Source organism: Panthera onca, chromosome A1 (assembly GCF_046562875.1).
Source record: "Panthera onca isolate mPanOnc1 chromosome A1, mPanOnc1 haplotype 2, whole genome shotgun sequence".
Classification (NCBI taxonomy): Eukaryota; Metazoa; Chordata; class Mammalia; order Carnivora; family Felidae; genus Panthera; species Panthera onca.
The window spans coordinates 39940265-39961891 of NC_138339.1; the positions used below are offsets into that span (position 1 = coordinate 39940265).

A 21627-nucleotide genomic window follows, 5' to 3' on the forward strand; every position below is an offset into this window, starting at 1 on the left:
CAACATTTTACATCAATGTCAGTCTCTTGGCTTTAGTATGTACTAGAGTTATGGAAGATACGATCCATGGGAGAAACTGGCTGAAAAATCTGTACTATTTTTGCAACTTCCTGTGAAATCTATAATTGTTTCAAAATAAAAACTTCAAAAGAAAATTCCCTCTGAGACATTTCTCCTTTGCCTTCCTTCATCTTTCTGTTCATTTCCCTTTTCCCTTGACATGGCTTTCTCTCCTTAGAGCTAGGTGTAAGGTGCTACAGTGTTGAATCTCTTTCTTTTCCTTCTTTCCTTATATATTTTCTTTTAATTCGTCATAATGCGGAACCAAGTTATCCCCCATCTTCCTGTTAATCCTCTTCTTTTAATAATTGTTATGTTTCCAAGGGCTTAATGTTAAAAGCAGGAATCTTAAAAAAAAAATCTCTTTAAAAACAAAACCCCACAAACTAACCTTTTATTTTCAATAATTCAGTTAATCGTTTTTAAGGTCAGTAGCTTACAATACAAGGATGTTTCCAACACTTGTCTCAGAAGATAATTTTTGTTTTATATACATGAAGCATTAATAATATTCTTGGTGTGTACGTATTATGATCGCACAATCAGAATTTACTGGGAAGGCAGGGGATTTCAAATATTGTGTTCTATTAGTTTTTCATATGAACCTACACGTCAAAAAAATAATCCTTTTCCGGGCCATGTGTCCAAACTGGAAAATACGATCGTTACAACTAGACAACATCAAACTAAATACAGCCCTTTCCTGAGGGCTTGCATACTGAATCTGGCAACACTTTGGAAAAGTACTACTTTAGGTTCTCAAGAACCCAAAGAGCCCTCTGGCTCTTCCAGTGGGCTCAGCCCTAAATATGCTCAGCCCTTTGAAAAAATTATGAGTTGCAGGTGTTTAAAATTTCCATGTTTTTTGCGTTTCTGTGTGTGTATGTGTGTGTGGGGGGGGGGGGGGGGGGAGGGTTCTTTTCATTGAATAACCAGTAAACAACCAGTCCTAGCAACAAACAAGGATTACAATTTGTGGATGTAGTATTTACACAATGCACTGCTGCATTTTCTTCCATTCATTTTCCTTCTAATCTCTTTCAATCAAACCTATTACCTCTATTCTGAACTCCAGCATTTAACAAAACGCCAAACAAAAATGAAATTAACAAAAGCCCACTTCATTACGATGTAGCCACAGAAGCTTGAGAACGAAGGAAGTTTGTCCCTTCCGGTGATCCGTTCTGGCGTTTGCCTGCAGCAAGATGGCGGCGGTCTCAATGTCAGTGGCGCTGAGGCAAATGTTGTGGGGGAAAAGGGCAGTGGCTGTAGCGGCCATTTCCGCTTCCAGGGTTCCTACCAGGTAACAGGATTGTCAGGCTTCTTCTTCAAGCTTCTGGGGTCTCTCCACTTTTGGGGAGGTCTCTGCTGGCTGGGTTCCGGAGAAGGCCTCTGGGAAAGCGTTCTCTGCTGACCCTTTCCTCCGGAGAGGGCGGTTGGATTTGGGACTAGCTGCTTTTCAGGGGCACTGGCCAGGCGAGTGGGGGTGTGAATGCGGGGATGAGGGGAGGAGGACCTCTGGTTTCTTGGAAACTTTGGGACTGTTGCTGTGAGAGAGGGTCTGTGGGGTGGGGTTGTCTCCAGGGCTGCGAGCCGAGCCCTAGCCCCCAGAGAAGGGGAGGAGTCTCACTGGTTTTTCTCCCCACTTTACGCACCCCCTCCGTTTTTCACCTGTTTGTCCATCACTCCAGGCCTTGTTGGGGTTAAATCCTTCTTTCCCTTACATGGCTTTAAGTGGTATTAGTGGGTTTCTGAACAGAAAGATTGTTTAATTCATCAGCCTGCTTGGTTGGAATTCAATGTTAGTGAACATACCATTGCTAGTAATATTGGAAGGTAATTTTTAAAAGGCTGGTGGTAATGCCGGGAGGTTTCCTATCAAGAATTTTATTAAAGCTTCACAATAATTCAGAGATTGTTGCTGTTGTTTTGCTTTGAGCGTTTTTGTGATGGTGCTTTTTCTCCTGACTGCATTAATCCTCGATTTCCCTCTTTTTTTTTTTTTTTCAACGTTTTTTTATTTATTTTTGGGACAGAGAGAGACAGAGCATGAACGGGGGAGGGGCAGAGAGAGAGGGAGACACAGAATCGGAAACAGGCTCCAGGCTCCGAGCCGTCAGCCCAGAGCCTGATGCGGGGCTCGAACTCACGGACCGCGAGATCGTGACCTGGCTGAAGTCGGACGCTTAACCGACTGCGCCACCCAGGCGCCCCTCGATTTCCCTCTTAACGCGAATTTTCCTGACTGTGGTACTAACACAATAGCATGTAAACACGGTAGTGTGTTTATCTGCAAAGCATTATGTTTTATCGCTATTTCGCTACCTAGTATAAATCAGGGCATGTATTGAATGCCTTTTGCATGCTCTGGAGACTACACTGAGTGTTTAGAATAACACGGGAAGACTGCAGGGACAGATGGGGGTGGTTAAAAATTGAGGGTCTGGTCAAATACTAATTAATTTAGTGTTAAATATAAAGGGAATCCCGGGCGTTAGAACTAGAGTTAATTAGAAAGGATTTGTGAGGTAAATTTTATTAAGGTTTTAGTGTGTTGGGGGGGGGGGGGGGGGGCGGAGAAGAATGTCCTGAATAGGGTCAGTGGCTTATGAAAAGCTTTGAAGGCAATAGTGGATACATACATAATATAGAATTGTTGAAAAATAACGATGCTAAGATTGGGGAAAGGTAAAAAAAAAAAAAAAAAATTGTAGTGAAGTATTGTACATATGACGACTTGAAGAATGGGAAGTGTTTCTCTAAATAAAATACCCGACTGGTTGACTTAGGGCTGTAAGAGAGGTGATCCAAGTTAGTTTTTGTTCTCCTAGACATTATGGAGAATAATTTTGCATTCCCAAGTAATAATGTATTCACAGTAGCCCTAGAACTCAAAACAGAGTTGAAGGGGCCACTGGTGCATGGCTAATTAAGACATGACTGTGTATCTAACTAAATTCTATATCTAAGTCAGCCATTTTGTCAGCAGTTATTGTAGTTGAAGTTAAGATACTGGATTTTAGAAACTGATGATACCTAGTACTACTTACGCAAATTTGAAGAGTTTCTGTTTGCAAATGTGTTAGAGATTTGAAAATAAAATATTAAATTATGTAAAGTGATCTTTGTTTCACACTTTAAAAAACGTAAGAGACCAAGAAAACAAATTTTAACCACAAGTCAAATGACACATTTATTTGCCTTTTAAAAATTTTATTTTTTAAGTAATCTCTACACCCAGTGTGGGGCTGGAACTCACAATCCTGAGACCAGGAGTCACATGCTCTGCTGACTGAGCTAGCCAGGTGCCCCCATTTATTTGCTTTCTGTAACACATTTTTTTGTCCAGAGAACTAGTGATGTTCATCTCCCCTTGAGGGAAATTTATGGCCCTTCTCTCTTACCTATTATTGGCTTTTCATCCTTAAGCATTGTCTTTCCATTATGTTTTGAAGGTAATGAGGATCTGAAAAGGTTGTGTGTGGAAAGAGTACCAATTAATAGGATAATCTAAATCGATAATTCATTTTATTGTAATGCTTAGAAAACATTTGCAAATAATGTAACCTATCAGATCACTTGAATAAAATGAAGGGTAGAATCAGTAAGGCAGTTGGTAAGGAGGGAGTAGTGAACAAATACTGAAGAAAGTGTGAGTAGAAGGAAAGAAGCTGTTACATTAACTTGTATGAAATTACAGTGTATTAGTACAAAACCAGAGTAAACCAAAAAAACCCAACAACATACACACAAGGAGAAAAATTGTTTAAACAGTGTAGATGATTCCGTTGATCCAGTTACAGAGCTCGTGTTCCAGAGTGAGTCTCAGTTTCCATGTGCTTCTCATTTCTCTGGACTGAATGAAAAGGGGGAAAAACCGGATAAATGGCCCACATTTATTCTTACTTTCCCTGACTTTCTGACAGAATTGTCCACGGTGAGTTTAACTATTTAGGATTTTAATCTAAAAGCTAGATAAAATGGTGCTCTTTCAAAATAGCAATACTTCGGACTCCATGTTTGATACAGTGTTTTTTGTTCTGTTTTGTTTTTTTAACCTATTTGTGTATTGCCTAGCCCTGTTTCATCACTTTTCAATTTGAACTGAATCTTGTGTTTACCTCGAACACAGTTTCTTAGGGTCTGCATAGGGTGTTAATTAATGACTGTGGTGAGGACTAAGTGTATAGACTTTTTTTTTTTTAAGTTTATTTATTTATTTTGAGAGTGAGAGCACGAGCTGGGGAGGGGCAGAGAGAGAGAGAACGAGAGAGAAAATCCTAAGCAGGCTCCACACTGTCAGCACAGAGCCCATCGCAGGGCTCAAACTCATGAACCATTAGATCATGCCCTGAGCCTGAGCCAAAATCAAGAGTCGGATGCTTAACCACCTGAGACACCCACCCAGGTGCCCCGTGTCTGGATCTTTTTTGTGAGCCTTATTTTGTGTTTCAATCTCTGGCTCTATTGTGTCACACTATTTCCTTTTTCAGCATTAGATAAGCCAGGAACCTTCAGTGAGTAAGATGTGCTAAAGTTGACAGTCCTAAGGTTGACAAGGGTTCTGTGTATATTACACCTTACTGGGAAACTGAGCCCAAATTTGAGAAACATTTAGGACATTTAAAGCCAGTTACTGGCTTCTACTTCAGATAAGATGGATAAATTCCTCTCTGAAAAGCAGCTACTTTTGCTGTCTTTGAAATATATCAAAGCCAAGTTTAGTGAGCTTGAAATATTTCTAAAATACCCTTTAATAGGTTTAATTCTTTTGCTTATTTTTCTCATTAAGAAATACCCATAATGGTTCATGAGGTTTCAGCAGTAGTAGAGATCTTTGTTGAGTTCTTAGGAGAATTAAATATTTTAATACTAATGAATATTAGAATTGTGTCTGGCACATAGTAAACTTTACCTAAATAAACACTACTTTATTATTGGTTTGAATAGCCTGAGTATTTTTCTTTTCATTAATCTTGGTGATAGATATTGTGGTAGATGGTAGTATTGTTGAAAATATTTGCTTCCATTTTCTGTGACAAGATTATACATTGCTGCTCCATTAGTCAAGTGATTTGTTTTGGCCAATGAAACGTTACTGGCAACAATATGCCATGTCAGGCAGAAGCTTTAAGAGCTGTCCCATGTTTTGCCATGTCCCTTTTCCCTTCGCCTATAGGATAGACATTTTAGGTGGGATTTTTTTCTTTTAGTCTAGATCCTGGAATGAAGATCACATGGAGCAAAGCTAGAAGCTGATTCTTACAGGTTATATAAAATATAAAGTGACTAAGAAATAAATCTTTGGGATGCCTGGGTGGCTCAGTCGGTTAAGCATCCAACTTCAGCTCAGGTCATGATCTCACAGTTCATGGGTTCAAGCCCTGCGTTGGGCTCTGTGCTGACAGCTCAGAGCCTGGAGGCTGCTTCCGATTCTGTGTCTCCCTCTCTCTCTGTCCCTCCCCCACTCATGCTCGCTCTCTCTCTCTCTCTCTCTCTCTCTCTGTGTCAATCTCTCTCTCTCTCTCTGTCAAAAATAAATAAATGTTAAAAAAATAAAAAGAAATCTTTGTTGTGAGTTACAAAAATGTTTGAATTTTTGGTTGCCTCAACATAACCTATATTGACCTTTTTTACACACACACGCATGCATGCAAATGAGCAGGTTTTAGCACATGGACTAATGTATCAGTGAGGTCACAGGCTTTTGGAGGGCTGGAAAAAATTTTTATTTATTTTTGTATACTTGATGGCACCTAGTGTAATGGTTCACAAATAATAGTAAATGTTGATCACGTACGTGAGTAAATACGTATTTAGAGATGTGTGATTGTGAGGAAAAACAGGAAGCCATAGGTGGTAATTCTGTTAATAGGCTCATCAGTGAAAGCCAAATACTAACCTACATAAGCGTGAATATAAAATATCTACTACATATATTCTTTTCTAATTACTTGCAGTGGTCTGAGATTAAAATATTGACCTGAAACTCTATTAACATCTGGATTGAAGTTGACTTATGAATAGATTTTTTTTGTACTCAGAAATTTCTTTGACAAGTGTCCTGACTCTTTTGTATTCAAATTTTATAAAGAGGTAGAAATGAATTTATTTGGGAAAGGGTGTTCATGGAACATGATAACTTTCTTGGCATAATAGTAACTAAATGTGATTATCAGACTTGCCTTCTGGAAGTTATTTTACAGGAAGTTTTTAAAAATTAATGATACATTGAGCTTAATGGAGAAAGAAGATGCAACTTGGTTCCTTTGTTAGACATGTTTGAAGAAGTTTCTGGGCATGGGTGAATATAGAACAAGACTATTTCACATGGAAAAGCTTCTAAAATATATCCCTTGGTTGTCTAAAGTTGAGAATCATTTTTATAGTATTTGTTCTGAGCACAAATTAATAATAGGTGACCTTTATTTCTCATTGTGTATTAGCCACTGTGTATTAGCCAGTGACTTTACCTGCATTATCTTACATATTTCTCACAGTGATCCTATGAGCTTAGGTGTTATTTTTCTCATTTTTCAGATGAGGAAACATTTTAAAATTTACATTGCTAGGAAATAGTCTGGTTTAGCAGCCAAGGAACATGTTGACTTTAGTAATGAGAAGTATATGTCTGCTAAGAGTAAAACCTCAGTGTCTTCTCTGTTTTTCTTTTAGCAGGATGTCTTTATTTGAGAAACTATCTGATGCTCTTTACTTTCACTGTTCCTTTTTGTACAGTGACAGTCTCCAAATGAGGAATTTGTTTTCTTTTTTTTGTAATAAGGATTTTTCCCCCTAAGTTTGGTAATTATTTTTGCTGAGAAACTTTGTATATGTGACTTGATTATGATACTTTCTTACCCCCTTAAACAAAATGCAATAAATACATGTTTTAAACAAGGTAAATGGAATATATTTTTCTTTTTTTCTTACTCCAGTGATCATTAGGAAAAAGTTATTGTATTCTGATGCCTTTAAAAACTATCAAGTGTCTGCTATACTTTCTGAGTTCTTTGTCTGCTTTTTAATAGTGTTTTTGTGTCCTTCCTTGACTGGTCTGCCTCTCTTTAGCAGTTTCACTACCCTTTTTCATTTATCATGAGTTTGAATACCAACCAAGTAAACCTGTTAGGATTTGAGTAAAATAAAGTAGGCTTAATGAAGCTCTGATGATGGCTGAAATTTACTTTGTTGCGATTAAAACCTTAAGCTTTTTTAAGGTTAATAGATAATTACATATAATACATGAGCTCCTATTATAACTTTTCTTTTTTAGTTTGCAGTGTCCAAAGACCCTGATGGAACTTTATTGTACCTGAATTTTGGAGTGGCCAGATTCTTGACAGTGACTTTCATCTAAATATTTTTATATTTTAGCAAACTATTCTAATTCTTTTGCCTTTTATGTAGTGGCATGAGAGCAGTTCAGAATTCCTGTTTCAAATTTTCTTTCTTTTGTCTTATTTTGATAGGTGAATACAACCTTAGGTTCTTTAGAACTAGTTAGTTGCTCAAATGTGACCTTTTTGCATTGACTTAATTTTTTTCCTTTATGGGATCATGCTCCAGTTTAGTGGTTTTTTAAACCCTTGCTGTACATCAGAATCACCTGTTGTGTGCATAAAAAATTCAGATGCCTTGGCCCCAATATGTATTAGTTCAGTAAGTTTAACTTGAGGCTTAACTCTGGTGATTCTGATGGGAAGCTAGGTCTGAAAATTACCGTTTGTGTGTTTTAAAATACTTTCCATGCTATATCATGAAAGATTTCAAAATGCATTTTTCCTTGGGGGTCGGGTGGAGATTTCCAGAAACAAACAAAAATTCTTCCATCTTTGCACATTTCCCTAATCTAAATTAAGCTTTATGCTTTTCACCCATGCACTGGATGGAAGCTTTTTCTTGGAGAAATTTTCCTTTGAGGGAGAGCAGGCATTTTGGTAATTTTGGAGAAAGCAGGCCATGTTACTCGCTCTCTAGAGACTCTTGTTCTTCCTTTTGGAAGAGCTCAGGTTTAATATAGCGCAGCTGTTGAACTCTGCCCTTCAAAGTTTTAAGAAGAAAGTGTTTTATCCTTTAAAATGGAAATGCCTTTTTTAGGGAGGTGGTCTTTGGCTGGATATAGTTCTCTAAGAAAGTTGCATGCTTTTCTAGAGTTCTTTTGTTTCAGTGATTTCTTAGAATTGTTTCAGATGTTGAGGGCACAGTCTCAGAGTAAAAATCTGGCTGCTTTGTAATATGTTTTGCTGTATCCTTAACAAAGCTAGATGAAGAGTTTATTTCTTTGTGTTTTCTAGGACTCGAAAATATGTTCTTTCCTTTATTCAGCCACTCTATACATAAGTAAATGGTCCTTGAATAGGGTTTACTAGACAAAAGATCCTGTTCTAGATGACTGTTCAGCAAGCCATATGCTTCTCCTAAAAATGTCAGTCTGTCTTGATGAGCTTTAAAGTGAATACAGATGTTTTGGCTCTTTTGAGGACTACCACTTTTTGTGTGGAAAGAGCACTTCTTTTTCAGGAGATTTCTTCAATATACTTACAGAAATTTGCATGAAATTTATATTTATAACTTTTGTCTTTTAAGTCTAATGAAATTAGATTTAATTAGACATTAATAATTTGAGTTTAATTTTAATATCCTTAGTATAAATGAGATTTGGGAAAATAAAATAGATCTCAATATGGCTTTTGTTAAGATTTTGTATTTATTTAGTCTTTTTAAAAATTTGGAACTCAAATTTTTACCTTGTAATATTTACCTTTATGCAATGAAAGGTGATATTTTGGCAGGAAGGGTTACCTTTTTAGATGTTCAATACCTTTTACTTTGCTAGGTTAAGGCTAGAAGTAATAGTCATTAGATTCATACAGTGTTTGAGTTGGGAGAAAACTCTAGGATCTTCCTGCCTGACCTTTTGTGTATGCAGGAATCTCTAGAATTTCCTGTTTCTTGATTATCTAACACTTGAGGAATAAATGGTAAATTTCTGGTAACCCTAGAAAACATTCTACTTTTAGATTCGTTGGTAAGTGATATTCCCTTTAATATTGTGTAGAAAAATTCTAACCCCCATGCACATGTCAGCCTTTCAGATAATTTAAGATATTTGTCATTACTCATTGTCCCCTTTAAGTGTATGCTCTAGACTTAGCATATATTGTGTGTTGTTTTGTTTTTTTACCCTTTATTAATTTATTACCAGATTTCTTAATGATTTACTACCTCTTGGTACTCCTTAGGATATATTCCATTTTGCCAATATCTTTCTTTGAGCTGTATACTGTTAACTAAATGAAATTACCAGAGGTGATAACTTAGTGAGTTGAAATTGAATTAAAGAGAAAAGTTGACTTTAAGTCGGAATTTAAAAATTTTTGTTTTTAAAATTATAAAGAAAAATTCACTTTTTCCTTTTGGTGAACAGTTTTTAGAATTTAATACATGTATAGATTTGTGTAATCACCACAGTAGTCAGGGTACAGAATATTGAAAGAATTCATCACCCTGAAAGACTCCATCACCCTGAAAGACTCCCTCATGTTATCCCTCCTGACTCTAGACCCTGGCAGTAAGTTATCTTTTCTTCATCTCCATAGTTTTGTAGTTTTGAGAGTATAATATAAGTGGAACCAGGCAGTATACAATTTTGTGAAGATTGGTGTCTTTCACTCAACATAATGCCTTTGAGATTACCTAAGTTGTTGTGTATATCTATAGTTTATTCTTTTTTATGGCTAAGTAGTAAATATTTTGTGGATGTACCACACAATTTATCCATTCACCCCTTGAACCAAATGGTTTTTTGGTTTTTGGTTTTTGGTTTTTAATACTTATAAGTAGAGCCACTATAGTAAATACTTGTGTACAGGAGTTGTATGAACGTGATTTCATTTTTCTAGAGTAGCTACCCGGGAGGGAGATTCCTGGGTCATTGGTAGTATTTGTTTAATTTTATAAGATACTAATAAACCATTTTCCACAGTGGTTGTATCATTTTCCTTTTTCACTAGCAATGTACGAAAGTTTTGTCACTCTGTGTCTCATTAACAGTGATATTGTCAGTATTTTTTAATTTAGCCATTTTAATAGATGTATAATGATATTTTATTGTGGCTCTTTTTTTTTTTTATGTTTATTTTTGAGAAAGAAAGTGAGCAGGGGAGGGGCAGAGAGAGGGGGTGACAGAGGATCCTAAGCAGGCTCTGTGCTGTCTGCTCTGGAGCTTGAACTCACGAACTGTGAGATCATGACCTGAGCTGAAGTTGGACACTTAACCAACTAAGCTACCCAAGTTTGTGGTTTTTTAAATAACAGTTTCATTGAGATATAATTTATATTCCATAAAATTCACTCACATAAAGTAAAATTTGATGGTTGTTAGTATATTCACAGTGTTGTACAACCATTCATAGCCAATTGTAGAACATTTTTATGACCCCCAAAAGAAACTCTGTGCCCACTAGATTTTACTTCTGTTTCTCCCTTTCCCCCAGTCTTAGGCAACCAAGAATCTACTTTCTGTGTCTGTAGATTTGCCAGCTCTGGACATTTCATACAAATGGAATCACATATGATCTTTTGTGACTAGCTTCTTTTACTTAGCATAATGTTTTCAAGGTTTATCCAAGTTGTGGCATCTATCAATACTTTATTCCTGTTTATTGATAAATAATATTCCATTGTATGGACATACCACATTTTATTTATCCATTAGTTGATGGGCATTGGGGTGGTTTCCACTTTTGATTATTAATGAGTAATGACCTATGAAACATTTGTGTATAAGTTTTTGTTATACATATATTTTTATTCTTTTGGGGATATACAGAAGAGTTGAATTGCTGGATAATGTTGTAACTCTCTGTTTAGTCTTTTGATTAACTGCCAGACTGTTTTTCCAAAGTGGCTGCACCATTTTACATTCCCATCAAGAGTAAAGGAGGGTTCAGTGTCTTCACAACCTTGCTGACACTTGTAATTGTCTTCTTTATTATAACCATCCTAGTGAGTGTGAAGTGGTATCCGGTGGTTTTTATTTGTATTTCCATGATGGCTAACTCATTGTGGTTTATATCTGTTTCCCTAATGGCTAATGATGTTGAACTTTGGGGAAGTGTTTGTTTATATATTTTGCCTATTTTTTAATTGGGCTGTTTGTTTTTTTATTGTTGAGCTCTGAGAGTTCTTAAACTATTCTGGATATAAGTCTTTTGTCATATATGTGGTTTGTAAATATTTTCTCCCAATCTGTAGCTTTTCTTCTTTTAACTGTATCTTTTACAGAGTAAAAGTTTTAATTTATTTGAAGTCCAACTTACCAGTCTTTTTTTTTAATGGATAGTACTTTTGTTGTCCAAAGAACTCTGCTGAACCCTGTCAGCGAGCCCTCTTGCTCAACTATAGACCCCAACAGTTACTTATGGTACTTTCTTGAGGCCTTGACAAAGAATTTTGCAATGACCTAAACATTCCAACCACCAGACCAGAAGAGCCCAGATAGTGGTGGAATGCCTAGAAGACCACACCTCACCCATCCCCTTCTAGCCCATGATCATAGGCTAAACACATACTGACCCCTACTCATAGTCACACACTCTTTGCCTCTCTTGAACTTACTCCTCTGAACTCTCTCTTCAAAACTCTAGGTGTCCATCTTGCTGGTAGAGGTAGATTGTTAAGGCTCAAGCCTGCCATCTCCCATGGCTGCTGAAATAAATGTTTCCCTTTCTCTTTTCCAAACCCTTGTCTGTAGAGTTATTGGCTTCTCTTGTCGAGTTTATCCCAATTTGTTTGCCAATAGTGTCAACATAACCAATTAGCAATACCTCTGATTTGTCCAGGCCCCTCAGGATTCCCTGGAAGGAACAGAAGGCTGTTGAAGCTCCAGGGCTTACCCGTTTCCTGAGTTTCCTGAGTTTGCAGCTGTATGTTTGGGAGCAACCGCAGGTTGAAGATTTTTTTGTATTCTCAAAGTTTTGAAGTTTAATATTTTACATTCAGATCTATGATCCATTTTGAGTGAATTTTGTATGAAGTGTGAGATTAAATTTGAGGTTAATTTTTTTTGCATGTGAGTATACACTTGTTCAACACCATTTTGTGTTTACTGTGAAGACTATCTTTTTGTTTCTGTTTTTTTAAGGCGTTATTTTTAAGTAATCTCTACAACTGATGAATTTACAACCCCAAGATGAAGAGTTGTGTGCTCTACCGATTGAGTGAGCCAGGCGCCCCTAAAGACCATTTGTTTTCAGGAGTGCCTGGGTGGCTCAGTTGAGCATCCGACTCTGGCTCAGATCATGATCTCACAGTTTGTGGCTTTGAGCCCCATGTCGGGCTCTGTGCTGACAGCTCAGAGTCTGGATCCTGCTTCGGATTCTGTGTCTCCCTGCCCCTTCCCTGCTCGTGCTCTGTCTCTCTCAAAAATAAATAAACATTAAAAAAAAAAAAAGACCATTCTTTTTCCATTGAATTGATTTTGTACCTTTGTCAGCAGTCATTTGGTTATATCTGTCTGGGTCTGTTTTTGTATTCTTTATTGTGTTGCATTGATCTAAATCCCTTTGCCACTACCACACAGCTTTGATTACTATAGCTTCAGAGTAAATGTGTATTAAAATTGAGTGATTGTGATTCTTCAGTTTCATTCTTTTTTTTCAAAAAATTTTTAACTATTCTAGTTTCTTTGCCTTTTCATCTAGATTTTATTTTTTATTTTTATTAAAAAAATATTTTAATGTTTATTTTTGAGAGAGAGAGCACGTGAGCAGAGAAGGGGCAGAGAGAGATGGAGACCGAATCTGAAGCAGGCTCTAGGCTCTGAGTTGTCAGCACAGAGCCTGATGCAGGGCTCGAACCCACGAACTGTGAGATCATGACCTGAGCCAAAATCAAGAGTCAGATGCTCAACCTACTGAGTCACCCAGGCACGCCTAAAATTTTCAGTTTCTAATTGTATATAGAAATAGGATTGATTTGGGGGCTCCTGGCTGGCTCAGTGGGTGGAACCTGTGACTCTTGCCCTTGAGGTCTTGAGTTCAAGCCCCATGTTGAACGTAGAGCTTACTTTAAAAAAAAAAAAAAAGATCGATTTTGTGTTACGACTTTTTATCCTATAACCTTGCTAAATTTAAATTTACTTGTCCTATATGTATTTTGTAAATTCTTTGGGATTTTTAAAAGTAGATGATCATGCAGTCTGTGACTAGCGTCGGTTTATTTCTTGTTTCAGTCTCTGTGCCTTTTGTGTCTTTTCATTTTCCCAAAGGATGTTAAAAAAGAATGGTGACATTAGACATTCTTCCCATTTACCAGGCTTTGAAGCATTTAGGTTTTCACCATTAAGTAGAGTGTTAGCTAAGGTTGAGGAAGTTTCCTTCTACTACTAGTTGGCTAAAGTTTTTATCATGAGTGGATGTTCAACGAGACTTCCTCTCATTGAGAGAGAGACAGAGCATGAGCAGGGGAGCAGCAGAGAGAGAGGGGAGACACAGAATCTGAAGCAGGTTTCAGGCTCTGAGCTGTCAGCAGAGAGCCTGATGCGGGGCTTGAACCCATGAACCGCGAGATCATGACTCGAGCCGAAGTCAGAGGCTTAACTGACTGAGCCACCCAGCTGTCCCCCCCTTTTTAATGTTTATTTAGAGAGAGAGCTGGGGAGGGACAGAGAGAGACAGGGAGTGAGAATCCCAAGCAGGCTTCACGCTCTCAGCACAGAGCCCAACATAGGGCTCCATCTCACCAACTGTGAGATCATGACCAGAGCTGAAATCAAGAGTCAGATGCCGAATTTAATGAGCCACCCAGGTGTCCCGAGACTTCGTCTTTGATGCATAAATTATTTAGAGGAGTTTTGTTTAATTTCCAAGTATTTGGAGATTTTCCTCTCATTTTCCTATTAACTAATTTTGAGTTTAATTGCATTATGTTCTGAAAATCCAGTTCCCTGGGTTTCCCTTTTCAGTTTCCATCCAGAAATTTGTGACTCTTCTTACCCTACTCTGTAGTCAGGGGCTAAGAGATGGAGAGATGGAGAAACTAGAAAAAAACAAAAACTGCAATAGGTGTTGGTCCTGTTTTTTGTTTTGATTTGTTTTGTTTTTGTTTTTTAGAATCACAGCTTTAGTAACTGAAGTGATGGCTCTTTCAGGTTTCCATGTGACCACGGGATTGCCTATAGCTTGTGCATGGTGCATGGGAGAACAGAAACGGGGAAAAACATGGGTAGTTTCCATACTTACACATTTCTGTTAGTTCCCTTTGTAGATCTTTGGGCCAGAGTGATTGTTCTGGAGGAATGCTCACTCCTAGGTTTCTGGCTACATGAAATTCAGGCAGGGGATACTGGAGAAAAAAAAAATAAATTCACTTCTGGTTGAGTGGTATTTCACTTCCTTGATCTGCCTGCTGTTTGCTTTTTAGCAAAAAGCTGTTCTGTGTATCCTGTCCTGAGTTTATGGTTACATTTAGTGAAGAGACAGGGTGGAGTGTGCTTACTACATCTTACCAGGACCAACCGTCTTAGGATGAATTATTTTTTAAAGTCAATTGTAGTATTTCTTGCATTTTAGCATATCTGAATAGATTTAAAAGATGTAAAAATGACTCCAAAAAGTTCTTCATACAGATTGTAAACCATTGATTCTCAGCTGTTGGAGGGGGAAGGGAGGAATTAACAACATATCAGAATCTTAGAAGTAGAGAGAGGATTTCTTTTTTTTTTTTTTTTTTTTTTTTTAATTTTATTTTTGGGACAGAGAGAGACAGAGCATGAACGGGGGAGGGGCAGAGAGAGAGGGAGACACAGAATTGGAAACAGGCTCCAGGCTCCGAGCCATCAGCCCAGAGCCTGATGCGGGTCTCGAACTCACGGACCGCGAGATCGTGACCTGGCTGAAGTCGGACGCTTAACCGACTGCGCCACCCAGGCGCCCCAGAGGATTTCAAAATATATGTGCCTGTGGTTGAAAATCATGGCATTTAATAAAAGGTGGACGTTTGTTGCTCATATAAATGGTCAGAAATATACATTAAGTTACTGGCTTAGACCATCAACTAATAAATCTAAACTTTAGAGGATATGGTAGTCAGAGATTTATTCTGACGGAAATTTTAGTATCTTCTCTCTAGAATATGTACTCTTATATACAAAATCAGAGTTTTATTTTTAGGGGATTCATGGATCTCATACTTTCTAGCCCTTCCATAGAGAGTATTAGATCTTATACTATGTTTATACTAGCTCTTGTGTTAGACCTTTCTCAGTTACCAGTGACAGAAACCTAGAAACTCAAATGACTTGGCTTAGTCAAGAAGAGGGAATTGGTTTATATTATCAAGCAAAGGAAAAGGTAAGGATACAGCTAAATGGTCCCAGGGACCAGAGCTAGACAGGGACCAGGCTCTCTTTCTAATTTGTCTCTGTCATTCTCTGAGTGACAGCTACTACTTGAGATTGTTTTTTCCTATGTGGCAGATACAGCTAATGAAAGTTTTTTTTAGACTTATATCCCATATCTTTATCACCAGGGAGGGACTGAAAATCCTTTTCTTTGGTACCAGGTTTTATTTATTTATTTATTTATTTATTTATTTATTTATTTATTTATATTTCTTATTTTTTAAAGTAATTTTTATTTATTTATTTATTTATTTATTTATTTATTTATTTATTTTAACATTTATTCATTTTCAAGAGAGAGAAAGCCTGAGCAGGGGAGGGGCAGAGAGAGAGAAACACAGAATCTGAAGCAGGCTCCAGGCTCTGAGCTGTCAGCATAGTGCCCGATGTGGGGCTTGAACCCATGAACCGTGAGATCATGACCTGAGCTAAAGTCAGACGCTAAACTGACTGAGCCACCCAGGCGTCCCTGGTACCAGGTTTTAAAAATCTTAGGGAAATAATCAGTGAGTCATTAGACTAAGGGTTTACTATAATATGTAGTCATTGTATAGTCATAGTAATTCTGCTTATATTGCTGTGTCATATGCATACATGGGAACTCTGGAAGTCAGGTGTAATGAAAGGTAGGCCTTCTCAAACAAAAATTAAGAATAGTATTTTATATCAAGATCTCTTTAGGGATTTTTAAGGAACAAATAATGTTTGTGTATACTGTGTAGGCTGACTTATCTTTTTTCTTAATGAACTCTGGGATTTTGCTTGCTAAAGTTTATTCACTCATTCAGCAAATATTTGCATTTTTTTCTACTTTCAAAAGGCTGCATTTCTACAGGCTTTACTAGAAACATCTGTCTTGGTGTTCCTTGGAACATCTGCTTTAAGGATGAATGTGTAGGATAGAAATATTCAAGCAAAGGCTAGATGATCATCTTTTGGGTCTTGTGATTGGGCTTTATCTTAGATTGGCATTTCTTAAAGTAGAGTGTAGATGATTTATTTGAGTTGACCCAGGAACTAGAAATGAGGAATTTCTAGACAAGGAAGGAAAAAGTATGATGCTGAGATTGCTGCTGTAAGCACTAGAAACTCAGTTCCACTGGAACCTCCTAAGAAATATACAGAATGCCTCTCAGTATTGTCCATTTGAAAGATGGAAGGTTTGAACATTTATCCACTATTTTTCATTCTCCTGTGGTTGAAAGTATAGACTTTTCTGTTCTTTGAGCTATACCTGTGCTCCTGAAGACCTGAGGCATACATAATGGGCTGGTTCACTTGAGATGGAATGTTGGTGCATAACCTGAGTCTGAAGGTCTGTAATGGTGGCAAATGACAAATTGGCCAGAGGGGTGACATGAGCACCAAAGGTGTTGGTTACAGGCTTCATTATAACTCAAGGGTCTCTATAACTGATTTTTTTGGAGAGGGTGCTAATAATTCTATTAGCTATTATGTACTGAGCACTTAGGCACTGAGGTAATTGCTTTCTGTATGTTATTTCATCTCATGACAATGATCTCATTTTCTTTTTTTTTCTTTTTAAATTTTTATTTTTGAGAGAGAGCACGAGGCAGGAGGGGCAGAGTGGGGGAGAGGCAGAGAAAGAGGGGGAGAGAGGGTCCAAAGTGGGCTCTGCGCTGACAGCAGAGAGCCTGATGTGGGGCTGGAACTCACGAATTGCGAGATTGTGACCTGAGCTGGAGTTGGACGGACGCTTAACTGGATTAAGCCACCCAAGCACCCCTGAATGATTTCATCTTAGATGGTCTATTGACAATTATAGTTTAATCTATTGCTAGGGTTGTAAATAACTCACATTTATTGGAATTTGCTTTATTCACCAGTACTCTGAAGGACATGACAAAGGATTGGGAAACTGAGGTCTTAAAACTCACTTAACTAAATAGTAATAGAAGTCTCTAGGAAAGGGATGGTTTCTTCTGTAAAATTTCATGTTTAAAGAATTCATGATGGTGGTGCCTGGGTGGCTCAGTGGGTTGAGCGACTGACTCTTGATTTTGGTTCAGGTCGTGATCTCATGGTTCATGGGATTGAGCCCCACATTGGGCTCTGTGCTGACAGCACGGAGCCTGCTTAGGATTCTCTCTCTTCTCTCTCTCTGTCCTTTCCTTCTCCCCAACTTGTACATGTTCTCTCACTCAAAATAAATAAATAAACTTTACAAAATAAATAATTCATAATGGCAGAATACTTCCGTACTATGTACCAGGTAGTTGACCAGAGATTGTGTATAATACCCCAGTAAACAAAGGTCAATTTACAGATTTTTCTTTGAATTTGAGAATGTTAACAGATAAGTTTAGTGGCTGGTAACCTTCCTAATCTCATTCTCTGGATTATTTTCTCTTCACTGATACTGCTGAATAATTCTAAGATAGTTAAATTATTTTTTCTACAGCTGCATTTTAGGCTCTTGCTCCTGTCCCACTGTCATCTTTGACTGTTAATATGGTGGTAGCCTGGTCTTCCATCTTCTTCTTATTTTTTAAGATTTTATTTTTGGGTGCCTGGGTGGCTCAGTCAGTTAAGCATCTGACTGGCTCAGGTCATGATCTCACAGTCTGTGAGTTTGAGCCCCATGTCAGGATCTGTGCTGACAGCTCAGAGCCTGGAGCCTGCTGCAGCTCCTCCCCTGCTCATGCTCTGTCTCTCTCTGTCTCTCAAAAATAAATAAATGTTAAAAATAAATTAAAAAAAAAAGATTTTATTTGTAAGTATTCTCTATATTGAGCTTGAACCTGCAATCCCGAGATCGAGTCGCACGCTCCGCTGACTGAACTAGCTAGGCGCTCCTTGTCTTCCATTTTATTAATGTGGTTCGGCATACCACTTTAGTGCATAGCTGGTACTGGAATGGATACAACATGCATTTGAGGTCATTTTAGAAATTTCAGTTTCTTCTTCCCTTGAGACTTAAAACATGGTTGTTCTGTTGCTGATGAGTTCATGGTTTAAGTATATCTTAGTTAATGCTGATAAGTGATCCCTTATTAGGGCTCAGATTTTTATTTTGGTCTCAAATTTAAACTTACAACTTCAAGTTCAAACTGTTAATTTGGCCAGTCCCCTTAACAATGTCTTAATAGTGTCCTTGACCCAAGCTTCAGGAAAAACTGCTTTCCAGAGATAGACATATTAACTCCTGATATTAACCATGCTGTCAGGCTGTATTCTTAGCTTCATACTTGAACTACTTTACTTCATGTATCAGTCCAGTCTACCATCTCTGTCCAACAGCAGTTAGGAGCACACATTTTGGTCAGATCCACCTATATTTGAGTCCTACCTGTGTCACTTCCTAGCTCTGTGCCTTCTTTGTGCCTGTTTTCTGTTTCGTAAAGTGGATATCATAATCTCTCTTTTCAAGTTACATATATATGTATTTATATATAAATATAAATATATATATATATATATATATATATATATATATATATATATATATATATATATATAAAATCCCAAGCAGGCTCTGCACTGTCAGCACAGAGCCCCAGGGTGGTGCTCAAACTCAGGAACCATGAGATCATGACCTGAGCCAAAAACAAGAGTTGGACCCCTAACCGACTGAGCCATCCAGGTGCCCTATTCTTTCTTTTGTGGCTTCTTTCTTTTCCTTTTTGTTCTTTCCTTTCTCACCTTTGTTTTTTTCCTTTCATAAATCTTACCTAGATTCTAGTTCTTCTTCCTGGATTATGAGAACAACTTGGATTTTGTTTGTTTATTTACAGTATTTTATTCATGTGTATATGAAAGAATTATCTGCACCTGGCTTTTTCCAGATTGTGACCTCCCATGCACTCCTCAGCTCAATGCAATCTATTTTTGGCATCCACCATTCCACTGAAATAGCTTTCATCAAGGTCGACAGTGACCCTGTTGCTAAATTAATAAACTCTTCTCAATCCTTATCTTATGTGACCTTTGCAGTCCCAAAAGATGACTTTCTTGTAATTGAAAGATTGTTCCTTTGACTTATACTTTGGCTTTTCTCCTTCTCAGTTCCCTTTGAGTGCCCCATCATCTTTTGCCCATTCCTTGAGCTGTCAATATTTCTCATTTGATTTAATAGCTCTTTATTCTTTTAAAAATGTTTTACATTATATAATATTTTGTATACACTTGAATATATGTAACATACATATTTTAGGAAGCATACTGACAAAGTGAATTCATGTGGACCCACCATCCAGTATAAGAACTAGAGAATTACCAATACTGTTATTTGCATTCTCTCTGTGGTAGGCTGAATAGTTGTCTCCTTCTTCCCAAATATATCCAATGTTCTAATCCTCAGAGCCTGTGAATGTTACCTTAGGTGGCAAAAGGGACTCTGCAGATAGGATTAAGTTGAGGATATTGAGATGGGAGGTAATCCTGGCAGGCCCGATGTAATCACAGTGGTCTTATTAGGAAGGATGTATTATGAGTCAGAGGAAAAGCAAATGTCACCATGGAAGCAGAGACTGGAGCGATGTGACCGTATGCTAAGGAATGCCACCAGCCTCTAAAAGTTAAAAAAGATTAGGAACAGATTCTCTCTTGGAGCTTCCAGAAGGAACCAGTCTTGCTTGACACATTATTAGACTGTGAGACTCATTTTGGACTTCTGACCTCTAGAACTGTAAGAAAATAAATTTATGTTGTTTTAATCCACTAAGTTTGTGGTAATTTGTTACAGCGGCAGTAGAAAACTAATAAGCTTTCCTTGTATCTTATCTACCATGACTTCAGTTACCATCTATTTGTACTCAAGCCTAAATGTATATGGTTCATTTGCTATAATATATACTTTTCACTCAAGCCAGTCAGCACACAACTTAAAAAGGGTAAAAGATGTTTAAAAACATTTAAAAATTCAACTGAATTCTCTTATTATTCTACTTAGTTATTATTTAGTACTCAACCAAGAAACAGCAGTTGTTCCGGTGCGAGATGACTGGCTTATTAAGAGATGGTATGGGGCACCAGGATGGCTCAGTCAGTTAAGCAAGCAGCCGACTTCAGCTCAGGTCATGATCTAGCAGTTTGTGGGTTTGAGCCCCACATCGGGCTCTGTGCTGACAGCTCAGAGCCTGGAGCCTGCTTTAGATTCTGTGTCTCTTTCACTCTCTGCCCCTCCCCTGCTTGCTCTCTGTCTCTCTCAGTCTCTCAAAAAGTGAATAAAAATGTTTAAAAAAAAAAAAAAAACAAAAAAAAAGAGATGGTATATCTTTACTGGTAAGGGGCTTCCTAAAGGATTTCCAAAGATAATTTTCATTCTTCGTAGTTTTTGCCTAACACACTGACTTTTGGACCTGCTTTCCTTTGAGATGTAACTCTGCATCCTTTTCTTGAATTCTGGACTTCTAGACCCTTAGATCTCTACTTGGATGTCTCCACTTGGATTTTTTATAGGCCTCTCAATCACAGTATATCTGAAACAATTTGATTATGATCATATCCTCTACGACTCCATTCTTTTTCTCCCTTAGTTCCTGTTACCAGTAACTTGCCAGTTACCTAGCTAGAAACCCATGTATTGTTGTCTCCTCCCTCTCCCTCTGGCCTTCCCACACTTGTTCGTTCTCTCTCTCTCTCAAAATAAATAAATAAACCTAAAAAAAAGAAAAAAGAAAAAACTCAAAACGTTGCCTGTACTGTCCAGATACTTTTGTTTTCACCAAGCATTCAATGCTGCAGGATTGAAAAGGGAATTAAAAAATGTTTAGCATATTACTTTGATTCATTCCCATTAAGTGCCTATTATGTGTGGTACAATCTTGGCAAACATGCTCATAATTTATTTTAAAATTATATATAGTACCACAAAACAGTTCAAATTTTAGTTGAAAAATCATGAATTCTTTCCCCCCAAATATTTATTTTTCCACCATTGCTTCATATTTTGCCTTCTCCCAACTCCCTCCCAGTAAATTAAATAAAATTCAACAATACCTACAATATTCCAAAATGCCTTAAACCCTAATAGATTCCATTTTTTAATTGATTTTATTTCTAAAACAAATAGAACTGAACAAATTTAAGTAAAATTATGTGGTTTGTTTAATGTGGGCTGTAACAGCAGAATGTGTAATTCTCATTCTTAAAAGTCAGGGTGTATTCTGCATTTTGAGCATTTTGAGCATTCAGCAATT

At 37.5% G+C, this 21627-nt stretch overlaps 1 protein-coding gene across 2 annotated transcripts in view; it reads left to right on the forward strand.

Annotated features, from left to right (window-relative positions):
- Positions 1-1226: 1226 nt before the first annotated feature.
- Positions 1227-21627, forward strand: part of NDUFS4 (NADH:ubiquinone oxidoreductase subunit S4) — a 112785-nt gene continuing 92384 nt past the window's right edge. The window contains exon 1 of one of the 2 annotated variants that reach the window (XM_060634596.2): positions 1227-1363. In XM_060634596.2, coding sequence (XP_060490579.1) covers positions 1266-1363 — 98 coding nt within the window. In that variant the 5' untranslated portion in view covers positions 1227-1265. Of the gene's footprint in view, positions 1364-11977; positions 12013-21627 lie in introns of those variants that run through there. The other variant, XM_060634597.1, reaches the window with a different exon arrangement.